Consider the following 25,360-nt stretch of genomic DNA (forward strand, 5'->3'; position numbering starts at 1 on the left):
TTCATCAAAGAAATACATAAACTGATTAAAGAGAAATAAAATTTATTTGGTTAAAATAAAACATCTATCCTTTTTTGTTAAATACATTTATCCAAAACAGATTGACATGTACAACAAAATGAACACTTCTTAGAAAACCTTTTTTTCATAATGTATCTTGATGTTAACAGATGTTTTGTGATATAAGTTAAAAAAAAAAAAGCATTTAATTCTAAATCAGACATGCAATAAATTCATTCTTCAAAATAAATTTCCAAGTTTGGTTCCAGCTATTACGACAAAGTACAACAAGAAAATCTGATTACACATTTCCTGATTGTAGTATGCAAGAAAATCTATTAGATGTGCAGTTTTAATATATTTTAGAATTATATGATTCGAATATTACAATTTACATCAAAATCTCAAATAATATTTAATGTGACCTTATTGTCCAATAATAAATCCCCACTACTGTATCCGATAAATAATAATCGAACTTAAGTGTTTTAAATGATTACATTTTAAATTTTTCACTTTTGCCAATAGCATTCTTGTTCTCAATACATCAATGACTAAGCCAGTGATTTAAAATAAAATTAACCAAATTAGACAGATTACAAAGGAAAGGCCATTGAATAAAGTAAACCCTTTTCATTAGATTAAATAATTTCAATATTTCAACAATAACATCTAAATTTATATGCAAATGAGAAATCTTATGCAACTACTTGTTGCAGATATTGCAAATAAATAGCTAGGACAACTACACATTGAGAAAGAGGTTAAACCTTCAAATAAAATTCAACTTAAAAGCACTAGTATAACAAAATATACATCAAATGTTAAACATTTTCGTGCAGAACATGAGATGCATGAAAAGAAAATTCCCCTGCACTAGGCTCAAGCATATGTATGCCTTGCAGGAGAATAAGGTCATGAACTGATGACCTTCAATATTCAAGAGCACCATATTGGGTGTCACATTACATAAAGTTATGGCAGCACTCAGCAAGAGTACACCTTCAACATGGCAAATGTCTAGAGCAAAATGCAGTTTTTTTATGTAATGAAGAAAAGAAAATAAAGCTGGCGTTGATCCAACATAAGACTTATCAAAATTTTTAAGAAATTTCTATAAAGATTTGTTTTTCTTGCAAATTAACTAGGTCAATTAAATGGTCAATTTAAGCTAGTTAATATGGTATGTGCCAGCTATTATACAAAAGTGTAAAGACATCTAAAAAAATATTCAGATGAAATATTCAAGATTCTGTATACTTAGAAAAGAAGGTGTACCCCTTTGCTGCAATGATAAATTAAAAACAAAACAAAAAAGAGAATGACTGGATGGTGGTTGTCATTAATATAAACAGGTGCCAACTTTCCTTCAGGCCCAAGAGGAAATCCCAGAATTTGTTCACCTAGTGCAAAGAAACTGCATGAAGAAATTTACACAGTTTACTGCAATTTCTGATCACAAAAATGGATTCTTTCTAATATAGTTTACATAATTTTTATAACAAGTTCTGTCACACACTTTTAATATCTTCAGGCTTTGAATTTGTCACAAAAATTTCTATCTTTTCTTGGAGCAAATCAAGCTTATCTTTGTCAACAGGAAACCTTTGAAAATGACTTAGAAGATTTATACAAGGAATCACCGGAGCAGCCAATGAAGAATTTGACACAGTGCAAAGACATTCAACTATATTTTTTATCACTTTCAACCTAAAAGAAAAAATACATTCAGTCATAATTATACAAAAGAAAAAGAAAAAAAGTTTGGACTTCTAATCATAAACATTCACAGTATGGTAATGTTTCTTTATGTAGTTAGATTTTTTTTTATTATGCAGTTAGGCTTAGTTCGTCTATGTACTTAAAATTTACTCTTAATTACATAGCAGTATTAAGATGCACACAAAAAAGTAGTTTTGTTTAAAATGCACGAGAATGAATCCAGAAAATACAATAACACAAACTATTTTTGTAAAATCTACTTAGTTTTTAAAAATATTTATGAAAATAAAATTTCATAACTTATTAGATAAATAAAATTTCTATCATTGAAAAGCATACTTATTAGATTTTAAATTGATGTCAAAATGGTTTTCATACAATAGACACTGAAAATACTGATGAACAACTTTGACACTGATTAATTTTCAATAAAAAACATAGCTAAAATCTTGAAGGAGAAGAAAAACTTTCTCAGAACCTATTTCTCAAGAAATTATAAATCAAATTTAAAGAATCTGAATGTAACAATTCATCCTGTAGAATGTTTTAAATGATTTCTTCATTATACATTCCACAATTTACAGACAATATGACAGCCTTTAAACATTATATTCAAACAGTAAACTTGTTTTGAAAAAATAAATACAGCACATAAAAATACTTACCACCTGTTTTGAATGTCTGTTTCAAAGAGGTCAAAACCACAATATAAAGATTCTGCTCGCATTAACATAGCACATACCACAGTTGAACCAAACTAAAAAAAAGGAAACATTATAAAAAAGTCAAGGAATCATTATTAATAAGGAAATAATATTTCAAAATAATTACTAAAAGATTACATTTGCAACTGCAATTGTGTATAAACAGGACAGAGATTTTAGGTATATAAAATTGTCTTCATTAAATTTTCTTTGCTTATCAAGCCATTTAAAATCAAACAATGCTAATCATATATGCTAAATCTGCATATATCATTTGTGGATTATTTTTATTTTAATATGTTTTAATTTAAAAGTTATTTAGATAGAAGAAATACAATGAAAATAAAATAGAATTTGTGTTTTTGATAAATTCTACTTAGTTTACCTAATCTATCCAAAGATTTGTCCAAAAGGAAAAAGACAGATTCTATAGCTCAAAACAATTTCGGAGCAATTAGAAAACATCCGAGATAAAAGTCCAACTTAAGTTCTAGTATGTAGTACTATGGTGCTTTCTAATCTTTTAATTAATTGATATTTGTGTTTGACTGGAAAAGAAACCTACAACAATCAGCCCAATTATAGCAAGCAATTTCAAATTAATTTTTTAAAAGTAATCTTATTTTTATTACTTAGTTTTTAACAAATTTTTTTTCTTAGAAATGTGAATTGAATTAAAATATAATATAAATCCTATACAAAATTCTATGGCTTATTAGTGCAGAATTAAAAGATTTAGCCCCCCCCCCCAATGCAAGACTCGGGAAATTTATTATGCAGTGTCAGACAGAATTAAAAAAATTTCCAGGGATTAAATTTTATAACAAATATACATATTTTATTTTAAAAAACTTAATTGTCAAAAGTTTTAAAGCTGCCATTCAATGAAAGCAAATACTGAATTTCAAAATGAAATAAAACTGGTTGTTATAATTTACTATGTACTAATACAGATTTTAATTTACCAAAAGTAAAGTAGCCATTTTATATCCAGAAAAATTATGACATTTGATCATCATTAGTCTGATAACAAAAATCATAATACAAATTTCCAGATCAGAAGGCAACTATCAAAAACAGCCACAATGAAGTTAATCCACAGTGATTTACTTTCTAATAACTAAAGTATTCCTACATGGCTGATTTTAATTTAATTCTACCATCTTTTGCCCCAATAAAAATGTACTGTATAAGCAGAATTCAAAAGTTTCATTTTGTATTTTCTATATATTGATAAAGCAAATTCATATCATAATGTAAATGCAGACAAATGATTATTAAAAGATGGATGGAAATATTTCACATTATAAAAAAAATACATTCTTAAATTCCTAGTACAAAAATTATAATAGAAGAACCCAAAAACATATACAAATTTAAGATATGAAATGTAAAATAATCTTGAACAATAATCAATTTTAAATAGTTTACTTGATATGTAAAGGGGTAGGGTCCTTAAGGGGTAGGATAGAGAAAATCAAGCAAAAATATTCTTCAAATGTTATTTGTTGATGAATTTTTTTAAGTTATTCCATTTATTAGTAAACTGCTTAAGCAAATTCTACAAAATATTAAAAATATCCAATTAAGATTTAGAAAAATATTTTAACCAACGCATACACCACGAACATTTCAAACTATTTAGACTTTAAATGCAATAATTCTTGAGAATATCAATACCTTATTTTTGAAAGCATTGATGAAGTTGCCTTTTTCTTTCATTTTTGTTGGTTCAGGAGATGCAGAGTTATTCAAGGTTTCCCCTAATTTTACCAAATGAGTTAGAGAAAACTTCTGAATTGCATCAGAAATCACTTTAATATTTTGAATTAAAATATGATCATTGAAGTCCTTTTTCAAAATTACAGGTAAGTATAGAAGGAGGAAGACAAGACACTGCACTTGTTGCTCCTAATAATAAAAAGGTAAAAATTATACTCTAAACAATAAAGATAAAAAGAACTCATTAAACTATTAAAATTTTTCATAAAAATGTATCCTTTTTTATTTAAAAAAAAAAAATACTTACCACGTTAAATATCTTAAAAACTCGCATCACCAATGAACGCCCTTTGCGTATTGTCATGATGTTTTGAAAATAGTCATCAGATTCATTAAATAAACCAGTAAAAATGTCTTTAGTCAGTTTTGCAATATTAACCAAATGTTGACCACTTTCACTTTCAGGTTTAGCAAGGATTCTTCTTTCTTCATCTTCAATCTCCAGTAAATAACAGTACAATTTTTCAATGTCCAACAATAATCTGCGATACCTCAAAAGACTCTGGTTGGTGACTACTTTCCCTTCTTCATCTTCAAGCGGTCTAGTGACAGTAATATCTAACACTTTTCTAGGAAAGTTAACACTCACAGCTTGAAGTTTACCTAATGACCCTTCAAACTGAGCTGAAAATAAATAATTTTAAGTTAAAACACATTTAAATGATTTACTAATATGCAAATAGATATTCTAGATAATATAATGTTCCATATACTAATTTATATCTTATGTGCAGATTCAATGAAATACTTATTTCATTGAATCTGCACACAAGATATAAATTAGTTTTTAAAAAAATTACCAAAGCATACACACAAACACCGTAACTCTTTACAATTACCAAGATTTATTCACAATGATAATATTTTATAGAATCACAAAAGGCCTTTTTATCCATTTATTTAAAAGAAGTAACAAAGTACTAGAAAAAATATTGATTACTTATTAAACATAAACAAAATATTGCTTCATATTTCAAATAAATTCCATACAATTACATGTTAAACCTGAAAGATATTTCTTATGCCTGACAATATTTTTAATACTGATAGAAGAATAAAAAATTATGACTTCTAGAGAATCAAATCTACCCCGATATCAAATAACTATTAAAAAAATTCCTAAAGAGATATGATCAAATTCAAATAAAGAAATTTCAATTAAGCCTAAGAGAACTTCATAATCAAAGGACATTTGATCTATTTATTTTGAATTTTATTGTCACATTTTAGGAAAAACAATTGGAGATTTTAAGAATATAACATGAATAAATCATTTAGAGGAATACAATTCAGAAAATAAGAAATTATATGTATAAACTTACTAGGTACAAAAGTTCTACTTTCATGCTTGGTTGTTTCAGGAAGGATTACTTCAGGAGCATCACCACCATTTTTTGAAGCATTTTCGGTAAACTTTTTTCGGCATCGCCTAGCAACTTGAGTCTAACAAAATATAATGAAATCAAACTTAATCATTTAAATAGATTATACAAATTATAACTTTATCATAAACTGTTTGAATAAGGATAAAAATGTGATCAGTAAAAAAATATGAAATCAAAAATTGAATTAATATCTATAATAAAGGTCAAAGACAGAAAAACAATTTTGAATTTTGGAAAGATTTCATTAAGCTTTCTATACAGAAGCCATAGCATTCCAGGATTCCCACTTTTACTGAAGAATAGAAAGACTTTTCACCAATCTTATTAAGAAAAATCAAGGATCAAATTACACATTTTAGACAAAAATGCAAATGACAAACTCAAATAGAATATTTTCACCATTAACATTCAAATAACCATTACTTTCTTGCCTTTTACTACCAGATGCTTAAATAAAGAGCATTAAAAAAACTATCCTCATCATATAATTAATAAGACAAAACTTATAGTTTAAAATGTGTCTCGATCACAAAGCAAGTGTTTTTACCTTTAGCTACCATATGGCAATTACCAGATCCCATTTTCTACTACTAATAGATACTCCAGAATAAAAGCTAACACTATAGAATCTACTGTTACTTTCAATCAGAACTTGGTAAAACAGAAGGGAAAATGCTAAACATATAAATCAACAAATCTTTACCTACATTTAAACAATTAACTGTGAATTAAAATACTTTCAATGCACATTATAAATTGCCTTGTTCAAGCATGAATTCCTACACATTGAAAATCCTGCCTTTTCAACCTGTTTCTTAAAAGATGTCTGCAGTATAGTATTTCCTTAATTTTTGCCCTTTTTCATTTAAAATAATTTAATTACAGTATGCTTGCTTCTCTTATTCTCAACATTATTATAATCTTCACTTGTCCATGTTTTGGACATATTCAGATTATATATATATATATATATAAGTACTCATTAAGTTTTATGAATTAGAAATTCTCTACTCCACAACATTTTCATTATTTATATAGAAGCAAATGCTTTGCAACTTATGTTTCTTCCTAAATATTATCAATGCAAATATCCATATTTAATGAAAATCCTATTTCAACTACAGCCTCAGTATGATCAAGATGTTAAGAGTTTTCAAACAATGACCTTTTTTTTTTATATCAATCCAAAAATTGAAAAAAGTAGTTTCTCAATAGAATATTAAAATGGTTAGATAAATTTAATCTAACCATTAAAAAAAAAAAAAAACTTCATATTTGACACGTAGGATTGGATCTTTGCTATACACTAAGCAAAAAATTTATATGACTTAGAATTTTGATACAGGAAACCTGTTCTTTACACCACATTTTGATGATCATTCAACAACAAATGCAATCTCAAGTTATATGGTACTGTAAAAATATTTAAGAAACTTCTAATTTAATTAATTACATTAACACCTTTAAAAGCATTTTGTTGACCCATAAGAGAATCTTTGGGTAGTCTTGTAGTATAGAAATATTTCAGATAATTTATTATCATGAATCTAATTCTTACAAGCTATTTGACTATTTAAATAGCTATGCATATAAAACTATTAAAATTAAATAATCCAAATTAAATACAAACTGAAAATATTTAATAGCAATGATCAATAAGCATTACAACCTCTTTAATAACTTCTCAAAAAATCTAACAAACATTTAGATGCCATTTGCATGCTAATATTTTGATTAATAGAAAGTCTCCAAAGAGCAGCAAGAACCAGAGGGAAGGGTCTCACAAACTCTCTAATAAAGATTCCCCTTAACTTGCATAAAATTGTGAACATTGGGTAAGGCTTTATCCCATTATGAATAGTAGTTACAAAATATTGAACTTTAGTATGAATTTAGAATTTTTATTTAATCTATCACATGATCTAATAGTTTTTTTAATGATTATTTTCTGGTATTTAGCAACAGGTACCCGAAAATCAAATTTATGTTTTACATGTGTTGTTTTTAACCAACTGAACACAAAATTTCATGTATTTAAGTTATTACACTTTTTTTTTTATCGAGTTTATATACTTCTGAAAGTACAGACCAACAGAAAGTCAATCCCTTGATGGATTTAGAACCAAATTTGACAGATATCCACATTTCAGATTTTAAAATTGTGTACCATATATTACCTTTCTATTAATGCAATCATTGTGTTAACTTTTATTCAGATAACCAGACAGACAGATATCCTCTGATATAGCTTCTCTTTCACTTAAAATTACAAAGCAATTAACAAATTTGATATAAAATTCATACACAAAATTTCATTAGTCTAACTCAAAGTGTTTCTGAGCTATCTTTATCACAGACAAACATGTAAAAAATTTGTTTCTTTTTTTTAATGCATAAACATTCGAAATATGGAGATATGACAAATTTTTTGATGATCGCACAATTTGTTATTTACTTCATATACAAGGGGTAAAAAAAAAGCCATTTCAATAGAAACCAAGCATTTAACACTTATTTATATGTGAAGCTTGTTTGCATAAATGCAAGAATGAATTCAATGTTGCAGATGTTTATTGATTTGAAACAGTGAGGATGAAACTACAACAGATTTTGATTGGGAAATTCAGGTATGGAAGATAGTCAGAATTCACACAATTTCTCTACATCAGTGCCTATCACAATGATTGGCATGACAGTATTTATCATATGTTGGATCTATTGAAGGTCTTGTAACTGTGGAAATGTTTCTGCTCCTTCCCTCTCTCCAAACCACCCAGGAAAGGTTAGAGATAACATTCTTATATTAGCATCCTTTTCTAATTAGTAGATTCTCAAAGTATAACAAAATCACAAAGTATGTTTTCTCTCCCCAAAACAAAATGGATGCAAATTTTACTTGTTTTCCAAAGACTTAACGAAAAATCAATTACTTTTCCATGACCTTGAATACAGCAATAAGAAATGAAAGCCATTTTCATGGACCATGAGAACCCTGTATTTTGGTTTTGATTGTATGCACTTTTAACCCTATATTTTGGTCTTGAATGTATGCACTTTCGATTACTGCATTTATATCAAAAATAGAAGAAAAATTGATTTATATAATTATTAATGAACCTACCAACATATATGAAGTCAATACCCATTCTAAAATGGAAATTACAATTTGCATAAAGCATTACAAACTTTTCTCAGCTCCTAACATAAAGTACACAAGTTATTGTATGCGAGAGTTAAAAATTGGTGCAAACTTGTCTTGCACTAACATACATGTTTTCATTTTTTTTCTTCGTTAATCTTTTCATACACAGCAAGCTTCTAATCATTACTATAATATATATAATTATTCAAATTTCATGATATATTGATTCTGATAAGGACAATTAACAATATATTTTAGTCTTTATTCATTAATTTCACTAGGATTAAAACATTTCCTATTCTTTCTATCAATTTAAAAACTTGAATAAAATAAACCTACAGTCCACTTAAAAGTGTAAAATTTATGAACTTATCTAAAAATAAATTTTACTTATAACATCTACATTTTTCAAACATGGAAGGTAAAAGATTGACAGCAATAGCCTAACATTTCTACTTTTATAGCAGGTATTTTTTTGTAATTAATCAGAAGCTGATTAAAAGTTATTACTCTTTAACAATTAGAAAATAAGAAAATGCAGTTTCTGTAAAATAAAACTTGCATAAATAAAATATTTATTATAAAATAATGCTTAAATATTATAAATGTTATGTACATATAAAAGTAAAATGTTGAGAATTTACTTTAGTTTTTAAAAGCAGTTAACATCAATGCTATATATGCCTTCAGTTAAGTAATAAAAAAAAGATTTAAAAAATTTAATAAATCAAATTTCACTAATCATATATACAAATTAGAAGAGATCAAACTATTCACAACTGTTCTAATTTTATAAAATATATATATATATATATTTATATATACAGTTTAACTTGAGTAAGAACATCAAGAGATAATAAATAATTAAATTTAGAATTTTAAAATGCATAAAAATACTAACTGTGAAATAATAATCTTCCACATAAGGATTCTCAGATTTTAATTGCAGCATCTGGATTCTTATGAGCCATTCTTTCTCTTTTTGTGTCATCAAACCAGCATATTCATCTTCCATTTCGTGAGCCATGTGCTTCCCGTCTTCATTTTCATAGTAACTATTGTATACTAATAGTGGAAACTGGAAGTGTCTATGAAAATTAAATAAGGTCAATAGGTTTTAAATAAAAAATAAAGAATAAATTATTCTCAATAAAGCCAACAGCATTTATAGAATGCTAAATACTTGAAAAAGCACAATTATTAAAAAATTTACGAAGTTTATAACTACAATTCTGCATTTTCAATTTATATTTTATTAATAATTAAAGAATAAATTTGTACAGTAATGACATTAAAATTACTGAAGAAAAACAGCTTTTTATTAAAATGAAAGAAAAATCTAATATGATCTTATAAAATGCATGTGACAAGAGATTTTAAGAAAGCAATGAATAAAGAATACAATGAATAATTATAATAAAAAATACTGCTTTAATATTTTTTTTATCTCACCTTCATAATTATATTTAGTACATAAAAGCATTTTTTTAACTGCTTTCATTTCCTCCAATATTTTTTTTAAAGATTTTCAAATTATAACTCAATATTTATAATGGAAATGAAAATTGTCAGCAATGGGAAAAAATTATGTATGAAAAAATCATATAGAAGAAATTAGAAACTTCAGTTTACAAATTTTATTCCTTATAAATAATTATTCTTAACTGCATTCAAATATTGAAAAATCCAGCATCATCATTTCAAACATTTAATTTTTAATTATGGTCAGAGAAATATTAAATAAAATAAAAAAAAAAAGAAAGAAAGAAAGAAAGAAAAATGAAATTGCCTTACCCTCTAACTAAATATCTAGAGAAAAATACTTTATTGCCAGTAAAATAATTATTATTCCTCTTAAGTAATAAAAACCACAAAACACACAAGAGATAAGTAGATAGGAATAAATCAATCATTTAAGTCATTACAGATGATTGATAAAAATTGTAGCATCTTATGATTTTTTTTTTTTTTTTTAATTCTACTGGTACACTTGTATCATCAATAAGGAAAAGGTCCAGAAGAATAAATATATTTCGAATACTTCATTTAAAAAAAAAAAAAAATCTTAACAACATTTCTGCAACTACAAATTATTTATAATGTTTTCAAACAGATGCTTACTTATTCAGAAGAGGATGAGCTATGCTTCTTGGAGGTAAACTAAGGAGTTTTGAATGATTCATACTAAAGAAAATATATAAATGTAAGTCATTTTCAATCACATGAAGAATTATTTTTGACATAAATAAAAATACCAGAGTTAATTATACATAGGTATTACAATTTTAAAGTATAAATGCCTATCATATTACTTCTCAATACTATTCCTTAATTAAACTTTAAATTTTTAATACACTTTTTTTTCAATTTCAAATATACATTTGTATATTAATAAAATTTATATAATATTTGCTGTGCTTTTTAAAAATATATCTATAGTTTTATAAAATCAAAAACATTACAGAAAATGTTTTCCATAATTATCTTGGCTAACAAATAAATATTTCCTAATATTTCAACATTCAATAAATTAGGACATTACTAAATACGATGATTCAGAGTTTAAGAAACTAATATATAAAATAAAACAGAATGAAAAAACATTTACAGGATAGTATACAAAGATTACTCATAAGAAAAAAAAATTATTAAATAGGTAAAAATTTAAAATACAAATAAAAAAATTACACTCAAGTATTTGAATTTTTAATCTACTATGGAAATCACCCATACTCTGAAATCAAAAAATTAAAATGATGAATATAAAAAAAGATTATAATAAATCAATAAAAATATTCTCAATATTAAGATTGCATTTAATACATATATATATATATTACATAACTTAACAATACTTATAAAACTCAAATACAATTTAATTATTTATACAAAATTTTAATATCAATGTACTCTTTCCTACACACATATGAATAAGATAATAAAAAAGAATTACCCTAAATTTGATGGATTAAAACCAGGGGGAAGATTTGGCATAGGTCCCCTTAATGGCAATTGGTTGTGCATCATATCTGAGGAATTTTTTAAAGCCAGGATTATTAAAAATATTTAGAATAATGCTATTTAGATACCAGAGTTTATAAGAAAAAAAGATTTAAATTATAGCATTTGCAATTATAGGAATCACGATTATCATTGTCATTTATCTATTTCACAATTCAGAAAAACTGTTCAAGACCATAATGCAAAATAAATAATTCAAATAAAATAACTTTTTAAGTTTTCAAAAAAAAAGTCTATGCTTTATATATATATATATATATATATATATATATATATATATATATATATAAATAATGTATTTAGTGAGTATGTTACAGTGAAAGACTGAAATAAGGAATTGAAAACATTCTCCAGTGACTACTCATTCTTATCTGGTGAATGTCGACATTCACCAGAAATCAGTTTTTTACAGTAACAAACAACTTATAGAAGGAAGCTATTTTGGAATACAGGATAAAAGTACAAAACTGTTGATATTATTAATTATTTTTAAAACATTAAAAAAGAATTATTTAATTGTTTGCTCATGTTAGATACCTAAGATCAATTTTTCTAAACATGTAAAAATGAAGGAACTTCTATTGCTTTCAGAGTCAAAGAGCAAGGCAAGGTTTTCATTTAAGTAAAATCTGAAATTTATTATCATTTATATGGTTACTAAACTTATTACAACTATATTTTATCTTGGTTCATTAAAAAAAAATCCAGAAGATAAATTAAAAATTTAAATCTGCATATAAGTTTTAAAAACTTGAATGAAAACCCCAATGTTTAACAAAATTCATAATTTTTGCTTTATTTTATTTATTTATTACTAAATTTAGATTTGAAATTTCAACTTACTCATTCTTGCATTAATAAAAAATCGATCTGGCACAGGATTATTTCCTATCAAAAACAAAGAAAAATTTTGTCAGAATTTATAAAAGTATCATAAAACTAAAATCATTTATAGAGAATGACTAGAATTAAGTTTACTGTATTACACTATAATTTTTTACATTGTTTAAATCTATAAAGAGAGAAAATAAATAAAAGATTTGCTGAATTAAACAAATTATTAGCTTAAAAATTCATTAAGAGGCATTCATCGAATAAGCTAATCAAATTAACATGGAAGAGAATGATTTCAATAATCTTATCAAAACAGACATGCAAAAATCAATAAGCTGGTTTCATTCTTTTTGACATGACTGCTTTATTATGATATATTTTCTTTTCCTATTAGAAATATTTATTTAAATCCAATCACTAAGATAATAAATAAAATGGAATCTTTTAAAAAGTCAATCCAGAAAAGAAAGGTCGCTATAAGGAATACAACATTGACTAGGGGACCGCCCCCATTAAGCTATAATAATAATAATAATAATACAGATCATGGTTGGGATTAGAAGAAAGAGGAGAGCCAATCATCAATCCATGACAAGAAACAAAATCAACATTTAGTTTAGAAAAGCAATTAAATTTCAAATTTTAATTACTTAAATGGAAATAGATTTTAAAGAAAAACAAATTGCTTAGATTTTAATAAAAAACATTGAAAATGCAGTAAAATCTATTTAAGGGAAACATAACCAGCCTTCTAATCAATCAAGTTATTCATTATCTTACCTATCAATGGACCCCTAATTGGTCTAAGAGGAACAGGTGATGACTGATTTGGCCCATTTATACTATTACCCTAGGGGAGAAAAAAGTAAATTAGATATATATTTCGTACAATATAAGAAACATTTAAATACAATACTGAAATTAATTTTCTTTATCGAGAATTAGAAGTAAATAGAAATCTAAGCCCATGATATATCAATCATAATTTTTTGTCTCGCATTAAGAAAATTTATATTTTGATCACAATATTATTCAAGATTACTAAGATTATAGGAATTCAATACTAAAATACAATGTTTGATGATATTTTTTTAACTGATGGACAGAATAATAGAAGTACAATTCATTTGCATTTTTATTGATCCATTAAAGAGTCTTACACCTAAATCCATAGAGAATAAAAGAGTATGCATGATATTAAAAATTAAAATCCATACACATGCACTAAATATCAAAAACAGATGGGCAGTTAGTCCCGCTTTCCTCTCCCACAACTATAGTTTCTTTTATATCATACAAGACAGATTGCTTATTTTTTAAAAAACATTTAGAAATATTCTACAATATTTACCCTTGATGAACCAATTGGAGAGATCACAGATGATTGTAAAGCAGGAGGAATTAATTGTGGTGGAGGAAAATTTGGAACACCACCTGGAAATCGCATTCTCATATCTGAATGCAAGTGCCTTTCCACTTCTTCTCTAGTTAACATCCGATCCACTGCAACCTTATTACGATTTTGACCTAAATTATTAGGGAATCTTGGAGATGAAAGTTTGTTAATAGCATTTTGATGGTTATTTGGAAGTACTGATGGAACTTGAGGCCAACTACCACTAGATGTTTGGATTGATTCTTTCTTAGCTGTTGAGAGCAAATCTTTCTCAAGTTCTTCAGCTCTCCATGCTTTAGTAGGTGTAATAAAAACATTATCAGATGCAGAATTCAAGTACATGGGAGTGTCCTAAAATAGAATAATTTTGTTTGAAAAATAAATTAGTCATAATTTAAAAACACAGAATTAGAACATTTCTTTTAAAGTTTGAACTATTTATTTAGGACTTCAACTATTACTATAAAGGATGGAATTGGAATTCAGGATTTTATAATGCAAGAGCCAAACTTGATTCCGTAGCACCAAGACAAATAGCATATGTATACTACCAATAAAATTTATTTAAAGGTTGTCTTTAAATTGAATTTGAAAAATGATTTATATCAGTATAAACAATAAAATAGAATTGTAAAATAGGATATAAGTTTCAAAATTATGACTACAAATATGGAAAAAAAATGCTTCCAAGATTATATATATATATAAAAAATGATATTCCGGTAAGGATGCTCTTATTAATTCATGCATTTGTACTAATAAATTAAAAATAACAGGAGTCTCCTCAAAACTTTCTCACCTATTCACTAAAAAATTTATCCAAAAAATACCTTGCATAGCACTGGTAAACGGCAGTTATAAAATATGAATATTTGACATGAATTTAACATTTTTATTGAATCTACTATGTGGTCATTAAAACGTTTTTTTGGCAATCAATCCCTGGTATGCAGTTAAGTCTCCTAAAATCGAATTTGTATTTTACGTTTCTCCCAAATGATTGAAACAAAAACTTGACACATTTCTACACTTTATCACATATTAAAACTGATGTTGCATTTGTATGTTTCTGAAAGAACAGACTGGTCAAATCCACATTAGATTTGCTTAGAAAATCTGACAGGTATCTACACTACAGATATTACATCTGTGTATCGAATTTTATCCATCCAGCTCTGTTTTGTAATAATTATATTAACTTATAATTGGAAAGATTTCATCTGAGTAGATTTTACTCAAAATTTGATGTGAAGACTGTATATCAAATTTCATCCATCTATTTCAAATCAATTTTGACCCCTTTGTCACAGACAGACATTTTCCAAAAATGTGCTTTTTCAGATTCAAGGCGGTCTGAAACACAGAGATTTGTTAAAATCTTAAGTTCACATTTTTTGACTACTTCAATTCTTTCTCCAATACTTCGCAAATGAAAGTAAAAACCACATAGAAAAAGAATGGAATTTATAATACTGATTTAAAATGTCTAAAACCGTAAATTTAAATTTAGAGCTATTACTGTAATTTAATGAAAGTGAAATACAAATGATATATTCTAGCATGCTTCTATCTATAATAATTTTCAGTTACAGCAATTAAATAGTGTTAGGAAAATCAAACATAGTTAAAATACCCAAAACACTGAAAATGATTATAAAACAGAAGCTAGAATATATAAAAATTTATTGCATACATACACACGTTATACACACACATACATATGAAATACTAGAGCAATAAAAAAAGATTTCATGTGAAATTTATTAGAATATTTTCCTATATAAGCAAAGAATTTCCAAAAAATATGTAAATGTTAGAAAAATTTCAAAAATTAAAAACACATATTAAGGTATGTGCATAATATATAATTTCCAATTGAATACATTTTATATGCATCATTAAATACAACCCCACCCCCCAAAAATATTCTACAAGATACTTCCATAAAAGGACAATTATAATTATAATAAGTAGTTTATTACAGTAAAATAGTTTATAACTTGCCTTGTGCGGAATGCTGCTAGAACTAGGATTGAGAGACTGCAAAAATGATGATATACCACTGTCTTTAGGAGTGGTACTCCAAATAGAATGAGTCTTAGGTGAGCCCTACAGAACAAAATTAATATTGTATGTAAACTACTTCTAAATACATGATTGTATTTCAAAACTAATTCAATACAGCAATGAGGTTATATATTTGGTATTAAAAAAAATTCTAAGCATTATTTCACTACATATTAAAAAAAAGACTCAATTTGAAGGAAAAATTTAAATTAAAAATGCAGTTAACACAAGTAATAATGAATTCAAAATTTTATACTCGACTATTACAACTCATCCTTAATTTATTAGTTCTAAAAAATATGATCAAATGAAATTTTGAGACTACAGGTAATATGTTCCAACTTGACTTACTGATCAAAATTTGTTACAATATAGTAATAATCAAGTAACATCCATATAATTTGCATCATTATGTTTTAAAAATAAGTATTAACATTCATTGTAATTTATCAAAAATGATGTCAAAGTGTTTTTTAAAGGCAACATTAATTTTCACAAAAATTAAAGAGACGATTATTTTATATGGTCCTTTTCTGTTGCCTAAAATCCTACTTTTACTACAAATACTCAAAATAATATCAACAGACTTAAAATGCTAATAAAATACCCAAGAAATACAGAGATGGCAAAAGGCAATAAAAAATTCAACTTTATGAACTGAATTATTATTATACTAAATTTTCAATTTAATCATTAACATATTTATACTTATATGAAAATTAAATATATTTTATAAAGTTTAAAAAAAACATTAGATTATCAAACATTAGATTATCTCGATCTAGATTTTAAAATCTTTTATCTTCATCATTACAATAAACAAGAAATGTAATATAACAGAAATGTTGAACAGGACACATAGTGAAAAATGAATGCTAAAATTAAAAACTTTTTAAGCACCTAAGTGAAAAAAATTAAGCACATTCGTACATATATGAATACATAAACTAAAGTATCTTCTACACACAGGATTTTTTTATCCTGTAATAAATTATAATCTTCATAGAAAAATTTAAAAACACCTATTTATAAAAATTTCAAATTTTTTCAAATTTTTAATCTTTGGCGAAAAACTTTTTAGGCTTTATTGAAAATATTCAAATGATATGGTAAATTCTAAAAGTGATTATATCTTTGTTTAGAGGTTGAATACAGCCCCATCTCTTATCTAGATGGGCAATATTTTTAAGGAATAAATAATACCAAGAAATTATGAACATTTGAGTTAAGAGCAAACTCAATATATGTTGCAAACATGGAAGATTCAAATATTCAATAAAGAGGACAAAAATGGTTTATAAAATTATTTTCACATTCGCAGGGGAAATGAACCATTCTCTAACAGGTACATCTATATTAATTACAAAAAAATATCATAATCAATCTGTTACCAATTATGCATTAGTTCTGAAAACACAATTTATTAATATTAGATAATACTGATAAATTTTTATCGCATAATTCTAAATTTAAGTTCAAATTTTTTAAATGAAAAAAAAAAATCAAAAAATATAATTAAATACTTTCTGTGTCTTAATTTCTTTCTGAGTACAAATTTTAAATACAAGTACAAAATTAAAATTAAAGAAACTGATAATTTTTTCCCTAAGTTTTAAAACACTCAGTTCAAATTTTAGCATTAAATGGTATCTGACAGTTTTATCTAGTTTTGCTAATTAAATTGATGAATTAACACATTCATCTTTTATTTTACCTTTATTATTTTTTTTTATAAAAACAAAAAACAAACTAAATTATACAAATATTTATATACAAGAAAAAAGGATAAAGAAACATTATTACAGCTAAATTTTAGTCCCCCCCCCCCATTGGCAGATTATATATTCCATAAAAGGTTGTTTTTCTCTATTAACTTTCTTAGAATGTTACACTTGGCCAAGAATGAAAAATCAGTTGTTTCATCAGCTTTTTGCCAGTTTTTTAAATTAACACTTCCATGTCAATTTTTTTTCTAAGGTTTTTTAAAATTTTTATTTATTTATTTATTAATTCCAAATAGCAAAGTACACAGTACAGCATTTTATTAGTGAAGTAAAATAAAAATATTTCACATGAAAAAAAAATAATATATACTACAAATCTACAGCTTATGCAAAATCAAAATGTTATATTATTTTTGCTTTTTGAACAAAATTCAAATCATTTTCTAAGAATGTGCAAGTGTCCTTTTTCATTCCCTATAGTGTATAATATATGTGGGTTGCTGCATCATTTAAGGAAAAACCTGTATTATAAATTGTTTATGGAGGATAATTTATAAATACTATATGCGATACTGAATAATTACAAACACATTTATGGTCAACAAATCTGTTTCTGTTCTAAAAATAAAATAAAATAAACCAGCAAAATGGTAAGATTTTACGGATGGAATGCTGGAAGCTACTACTTTTCTGAAGCTTTCAAAGAAGGTGACATCTATCAAAACAATATAGCAAAACATCAGATTTGAAAATTGATTACAAAAAAATCTATTACTATCACAGTTAATGCAAATTTGCCAAGGCTACTAAAATAAATGAGATCTAACAAGCGACAACATAAATCATAGAAGAGTTCAAGAAAGTAAGCCATATATTTAATAATACTTCATATATTTCACAAAGTATAAAAATATTTTTTTTGCAATAATATTCCTTGACAAAGAAAACACATTAACATTTTGTTTAGTTTTAAATTGAATTTTTAATTAAAATTTTGTAAAATCATCCTTTTAGTGGGCCTCTAACATCCTAAAAGTAACTCCCGACTAAATTTCATGCTACTAATTTAGGTGGTATAGGTTGTATATTACTCTATCACTCAGGCAAAACATATGAGAAAGATTTCACTGGCAAGCACAAAAAATTGTCTAAGAATTACAAAGAGAAAAAATAAAAATCTCTAAAAAAATTAAGAAACCTTTATTATTTGAGCTACATAAAACTTTTTTTCTTTTAAATTTTAAATATCAATTCTAACAGAGTTTTTTTAAATTAAAACTAACATCTAACAAGATTGGTTTAATAAATGATAATTTTCAAAGTAATAGGGACATAAAAAATACAACACAAAGAAACCAATATTATAGAAAATTTACATCAAATTAAAATTTCTTCACATTGGATTTCATACAATTGACTAAAATAATTAGAATTGCAATAAATAATTGTTCTGTAGGTCATTCAAGAGATCACTTAAAACAACATATTAATAAGAACAATGTTTGAAAGTGTAATGTGCTAATTAAGCTTCACAGTTATAAAATGGCTAAATATCATACAGATCTTTCATGTGTGCTTTTAGAACAACTTCTACCATGTCTGATGTAATTTATTTCTTTTGTGTTCCATACTTTATTCTTATTTTTCTTCAATCGGAGAAAATCTGAGTACACTTTAAAAACCCATAAAGGGTTAAACATAAGGTAACCAAGCTAAAATAAATTCTTCGCTAATAGAATAAAAGAAGTTTAAATGCTTTTCAAGTTGCAACAAGCCTGGCATATTTTATATTTTGTTCTTTTTAAATAACCATTTTAATAATTCAACATAAGGCAATAGCCATTGTTGAAAGAAGGAACAGAAAAAAAAGTTCATTAAGTTTTATCTTAACATGTGTTGAAACTCCTGGATACCGCTGCCAATTCTTTCCCTTTCATTGGCATTCTTTCTTGATATATACGGTAAACAAAGATTTATGATTGTTTTTGATTTTTCGCATTAAATGTCATACAGTGAATATTAAGATGCATTTTAACAATTATCTGTTTATCAATCTTACACAGGCAGTAGGAAAGTTAGAAATAGGTTTTTTTTAAGTATAGAATTTAAGGGGGGGGGGGAAGAAAAAAGAATTTTATGAAATTTTTTTTCATAAAAAAAAGTTATTCAAAATGATAAAAATAACACAATTATATTTATGTATGATTCGATCTGTAATAATGTAAGATTTATTGCAAACTGATAGCATGGTTGACTGAATTTAAACTTAATGTATTAAGCTGCAAGTCAAAATTTTCAAGACATGTTTAAAAAAATCTCCTTACAAAAACATACAAGCATACATGAAACAAGCATTAACACCTAATGAACAGAAATAAAATTCATTCAAAAAAATCGTTCTTCTCAAAAATGCCTTTAATGAAGTAATAAAACTATCAAATATTACAACTAGTTTAACATAGAAATTTCCCAAACTTACACAATCCTCTGTTTCTAAAATAGCTGGTGGAGGAGGAGAAGCTGATCTATACGATGGCCTTAGATGTGCCTAAAAAGTCACGTAAAAAAGTTTTAAAATATAATAATTTGACAACACTTTTAAAATAAAAGTTCTCTTTTTTAAAATTATTTTTAAACCCATTTTATCTGAAAATAGTTTAAGCAATATTCCAAATACAATTATGCTGTGAACAATCTAGATTTTAAATTGACAAAACAGAGTTCAAATACAAAAGGGCTAATAAGTTAATCAACATAACAAATATGCTTATTAATTTTAATATTTATATCAAGATGTTTTTTGAAAGGTTTAAGAAATTAGCTTTCAAAACAATCATTTTCAAGTAAAACTTTATTATACAAACAACAAATTTCTTACAGCTGATTATTATATACAGTACATAATAGATTATGCATACCAAACTATGGCAATTACGAGCAACAGTCATGATAGCAGGATCATCTAAGTCATCTTCTAAGCCTAGCTGAGATATACTTTTAGTTACAATTTCCTGAAAATGAAATACATACGATTTAAACAAAAGAATATAAAAAATAAGCCAATATTTACATTTAATAATAAAACAATATTTACATTTTGACTTTCATCACTTTCCAACAAGGAATCATTGAAAACAGAATTTCTGACCAAATCATCTTTCCTAGTGATCAATTCAGATAACTTCTCATGAGCTTCTTCCCAATCATCTAGAAGATCAAAACATATAAAATTTTTAGCATAAAAACATTTACATGACATTTTAAAACCTTTTACTTATTTCAGATAAAACATATGAAGCAGAAATACAAATATTTCAAAGAAGCTAACAATAAGAACTGAAAATCATAAAGCACTGGATAGGTAACTATAAAATTTATAATTTGACACACAACATTTATTTTAGGTATTTTACTGGCTGGAAATTTCAAAATCATATTGCTATTTTATAACCAGTATATAGTAAATATCTAACATATATTTGGTATGTGAATTTGTTCGGTACTTTTAGGATGAAAACTGGATAAGCAAAGTTTTTTTCATGTTCAATACTTTCCCAAAATGAAAAAAATCCAATAAAAAGGAGCAAATTTTAAATGAAAATTTCAGCTTTAAAAGAATAGATCAAAATAGGTGGGCAAAATTTTGTTTAAAATTATAAAAATTAAATCAAATTACATCTAGTTCAGTTTTTCAAGTTTTAAATACATGGATTATGAGACTATTTGTAGGATAGTTAACAATCATTGAAAAAAAATGAATGTTATAGAATAAAGTTATCTCATTCCTCTAATTTCTTTACATTATATAGAATTGTATAATCTCGAAACTAACATTATAGTAAAAGATAACATGTAAATAAAATAGCAATCTGAACATTCTAGATTTATAGGTAATATTCCACATAGCGGAAAAAATATCAACTATAAAAATCAATATGCTACATAAATTACCATCTGCAGTAGCTTGACCAAAAGTTTCATCATTTAACGCATCATATTCATCTTCTACATCATCAGTCAAAAACTCCTCATTTAACCCTTTCCGCCCAAGCACCTGCAAAAAAAAAAAAATTGAATATAGAAATAAAAAGATAAACCTCAGATATTAAAATTAACTGTTTAATTGATTAAAAATCAATTTTTTTATAATTTAAATTCAAAGACGTATGAAAATGATCACTGCAAAAATTAACAAAACAAGAATACACTCAAATTGGTGACATTAGGACCTTCAATTTAATAATCTAGACATAAGTTTAACCATGAAATTTATAAGAAAATATTTCATCCTAACCATAGATTTATTTTTATTTTGCCTTGTATAATACAGTAGAAAAAGAGAACAATCAGACTAAAGTAATTTACTTTTCTTCACACCTTACTTTTGGCCATGCATCTTTAAAATTTTATTTATAGTCAATAGTTTTACAGTAATAAAAGTAAATATTTAATATTTAAATTAAATATATAATCAAGATTTTTTTGATTATGTAAGAAATGAAAGTTAAAACAAAACAATTTTATTAATTACATCAGCACAGAGTAGAAATCTATATACCTCATAAAGCAATTTTCATTTTTCAAGAATACACGATTCTTACAATTACTTTTTAAATATTGTAAAATTATCTCTGTAGCAAAATGAAATTTGTGGCTCATATTTTCTGACAAGTTATTATCATAACATCTTAAAAAATACTCAAGAATTCAAACATATAACTATACTTGCAAAGTATATGTTAAAATCATTTACCCCATGCAACAAACTGTAGGGGAAAATGCAAATAGAATATAAATGTAAAATAAACTTTTAACTATTAATGAAAATTATGAATTTTCACAAAATAAAATGCCTTTAAAAATTTCAATCCAATAAAATTTAAGAATCAAATTATAAAACCATTCCATGTCATTTCCATGACTAAGTACTGGCTGGAAAATCGAATTTGAAGAGAAATTTAGTATAATGGCAGCATGCTTTTATGACATTCATTCATTAAAATGTTAAAGAGCAAAAACCATCCAATTTCAAGAAAATACCCCCCTCCCCAACTTTTAACAAGGCCTTTATACTAATAACATGTCACCATTGTTCACTGTCTGAACAGTGTGCTCCATAAGATGTTGGTTTAGCATTCAAGTTGAGTTTTATGATAGTGTTTGTTTTCTATTTATTGGATTTCACATTTATTTAACAATTTACAAATGGTATTAATTAATATGTTTTTCATTTTCAAAGCAAAACTAAATGTTAATTCTCCTAATTCTTAAACTGTAATTTAATTCTTACAGTTAAATTATGAACTCGCATTATTTTCTTTAATAATATTCAAAATTACATAAATTAAATTAACAATTAAAAAATGTTGTTAGTTAATATGTTACTCATTTTTGTATGCAAAAATAAATATATTGTTTCTTAATACATGAAAATTTTTAAATAAAAATAATTTTGTTCATTTATACAGTACCTGAATTATAATTTAATTTTTGAGTGTTTAATATTCATAAATATAATTTTAATAATAAAAATAATTTAAACTATTATTATCTTAAAAACTGTTATCTTCAAATCATTAAAAGTTTTAAATTTTTGGAATTTAATAATGATACATTAATTATTATAAGTCAATGAAGCTGTATTTATATCAAACTAAAGACAGTAGCTGAAATTATTAAAATATATAAGAGCAAGTTCACAATATTAATAAATCAAAAAAAAAAAAAATCAAATGCTCAGCTTTGATACAGTAAACTTCCTACAATGTCGCATTTTCTGAAAGAAATATATTGCAAATGAAATTTGTTTTCCCAGTCAATCCTTTTAATGTTTTTCTTGTGGATTATTACTAATCAATTGTGAAATATGTTGAGATATATCTTATTTCCTTTTTATGATAATTACCATTCTGGTTTTTGTATGTAATAAAAAACAAACATTTTTATGATTTCAGTAATTTCAATTAATATTTATTACCATTTATTTTCTGTAATTATTTTTCATGCTTTTTTATAAACTTATGATTCAAGTATTAGGTAAACGGACATTCATTTTTTTTTTCTTTGATCTTTTCCCAAGACAGTGAAAAGAATTTGAAGATGATTTTATATGTACATATTTTCCAAAGCATAAAAATTTTATTAAGAAGATCTCTTAATTTTGGCATTTATAATATTACTTAATAGAAATTTAATGCAAATTCTTCTTTAAATTAAGTTGGGCAAACAAATAACTCAGAATATTAAAATAATCTATAACAAAATACAAGCATAAATAAATATATCTTGTGCAAATTTACAGCACAGCCAATTATGGATTGAAGTACCATAAAATATAGTAAGTCTAAAAAAAGATAACAAAGGTACCATGGCACATCACATCTATATTTACAAGAATGAGTAATATCAATCTTAATATTAAACCTATAAATTTAACCTTCTCTCAAAGAAAGAATTTCTTTCTCTTAAAGATGAAAAGAGATTGCAACATCATGATGGAAAACTAATCTGATTTTCTTGAATCTTATGCATAAATAATTTAGTCCTAAAGAAAAATTTAAAATTCAGAAGTTATATTGTATTAATATCAGATATTTCATTAAAATTGACTTATAGTTAAGGCAGTAAACCAAATTGTGTTATTCGAATTTCAGAACAAACATACAAATTTCATAAAAAAAGTGATTCCAATTAGTTTTCAGTACAGATTATTATGATGGAATAAATAAAGAAAATGTCTGCTCCACGTACTATATATACTGTAAACGTAACAATTTTCACTGTACAATTTGAGTTAGAAAAGTGTAATAACGAAAGATAAAAGGAATTCATTAGAAATATACATTAATATAGAATAAGAGAACATTTTAGTGCAATAAAGGATGTATTAAAATAAAAACAGTCAGAGTACTTACGCTTGACGGCAATTCTGTATTAAAGCCAAAAAAATTGTCAGCCATAATGATAACTGTTTTATATGCATATAATTTAAGTCATTTTTAGAAGAAGAGGATAACGTTTGAACTACATAGCTTGCATAACTTTTCATCAGCTGCCACCATTGAATTCTCACATCACATTCACTACAGCTATTACAAAATCCTTAAATTTTACGTGGTAAATTAGGCTTAGTCACGAAACTCAAAAAGAAAAGAGCTATTTTATTTGGAATAAAATACAAAAATTATGAGAAATAATAAGTATTTTAAAAAACGGTTTTTATTGCAAACCCTTTCACTGAAAAAAAACTTTTGGTTTCTCTTTCTCACAATTACGCACTATTCCACAATCTCATGAGTTTCAATACTAAACAAACTCACATGATTTTTCGAAGAACGTCAGTTTGCTGTTGCCAAATATAGAAACTTAAAATGTGGAGCATCAATGATGATTTAATGATAATTTATATCGATTAATTTTTAATTTTTTAAAAGATTTTTTTGTAAATAAAGATATATTAATTTAAATTTAACTGTTTAAAAACTATTTAAATGGATAACCATTTTTTTATTGTAATTAGAATTTTTAATTTTTTTTTGTTTTATTTCCTTGTTTCCAAGCATGATTCTTTCTTCAATTTATTA

The 25,360-nt window shown here is 25.3% G+C and overlaps 1 protein-coding gene across 1 annotated transcript; it reads right to left on the reverse strand.

Annotated features, from left to right (window-relative positions):
• Nucleotides 1-25: 25 nt before the first annotated feature.
• On the reverse strand, nt 26-25,103 carry LOC129963716 (protein PAT1 homolog 1-like). Its single transcript, XM_056078240.1, has 17 exons — nt 24,692-25,103; nt 21,729-21,831; nt 20,872-20,984; nt 20,696-20,788; nt 20,257-20,325; nt 15,991-16,095; nt 13,942-14,337; nt 13,371-13,440; nt 12,600-12,644; nt 11,689-11,764; nt 10,857-10,919; nt 9,637-9,823; nt 5,531-5,651; nt 4,456-4,832; nt 4,107-4,337; nt 2,388-2,479; nt 26-1,710 (listed from the first exon to the last, which is right to left on the reverse strand). The coding sequence occupies exons 1-17, from the start codon at nt 24,734-24,736 to the stop codon at nt 1,512-1,514; spliced, it is 2,385 nt and encodes a 794-aa protein (XP_055934215.1). The 5' UTR covers nt 24,737-25,103; the 3' UTR covers nt 26-1,511.
• Nucleotides 25,104-25,360: the final 257 nt, after the last annotated feature.

This window comes from Argiope bruennichi, chromosome 1 (assembly GCF_947563725.1).
Source record: "Argiope bruennichi chromosome 1, qqArgBrue1.1, whole genome shotgun sequence".
Classification (NCBI taxonomy): Eukaryota; Metazoa; Arthropoda; class Arachnida; order Araneae; family Araneidae; genus Argiope; species Argiope bruennichi.

What these genes read in the sequence shown, in the direction of transcription:
- LOC129963716 (XM_056078240.1), bottom strand. Translation starts at nt 24,736, where the DNA reads ATGGCTGACAATTTTTTTGGCTTTAATACAGAATTGCCGTCAAGC. An exon ending in ATACAGAATTGCCGTCAAGC is followed by an intron (nt 21,832 to 24,691) that starts GTAAGTACTCTG and finishes TTTTTTTTGCAG; the next exon opens with GTGCTTGGGCGGAAAGGGTT. An exon ending in TTTTATTAATGCAAGAATGA is followed by an intron (nt 11,765 to 12,599) that starts GTAAGTTGAAAT and finishes AAAATTCCTCAG; the next exon opens with ATATGATGCACAACCAATTG.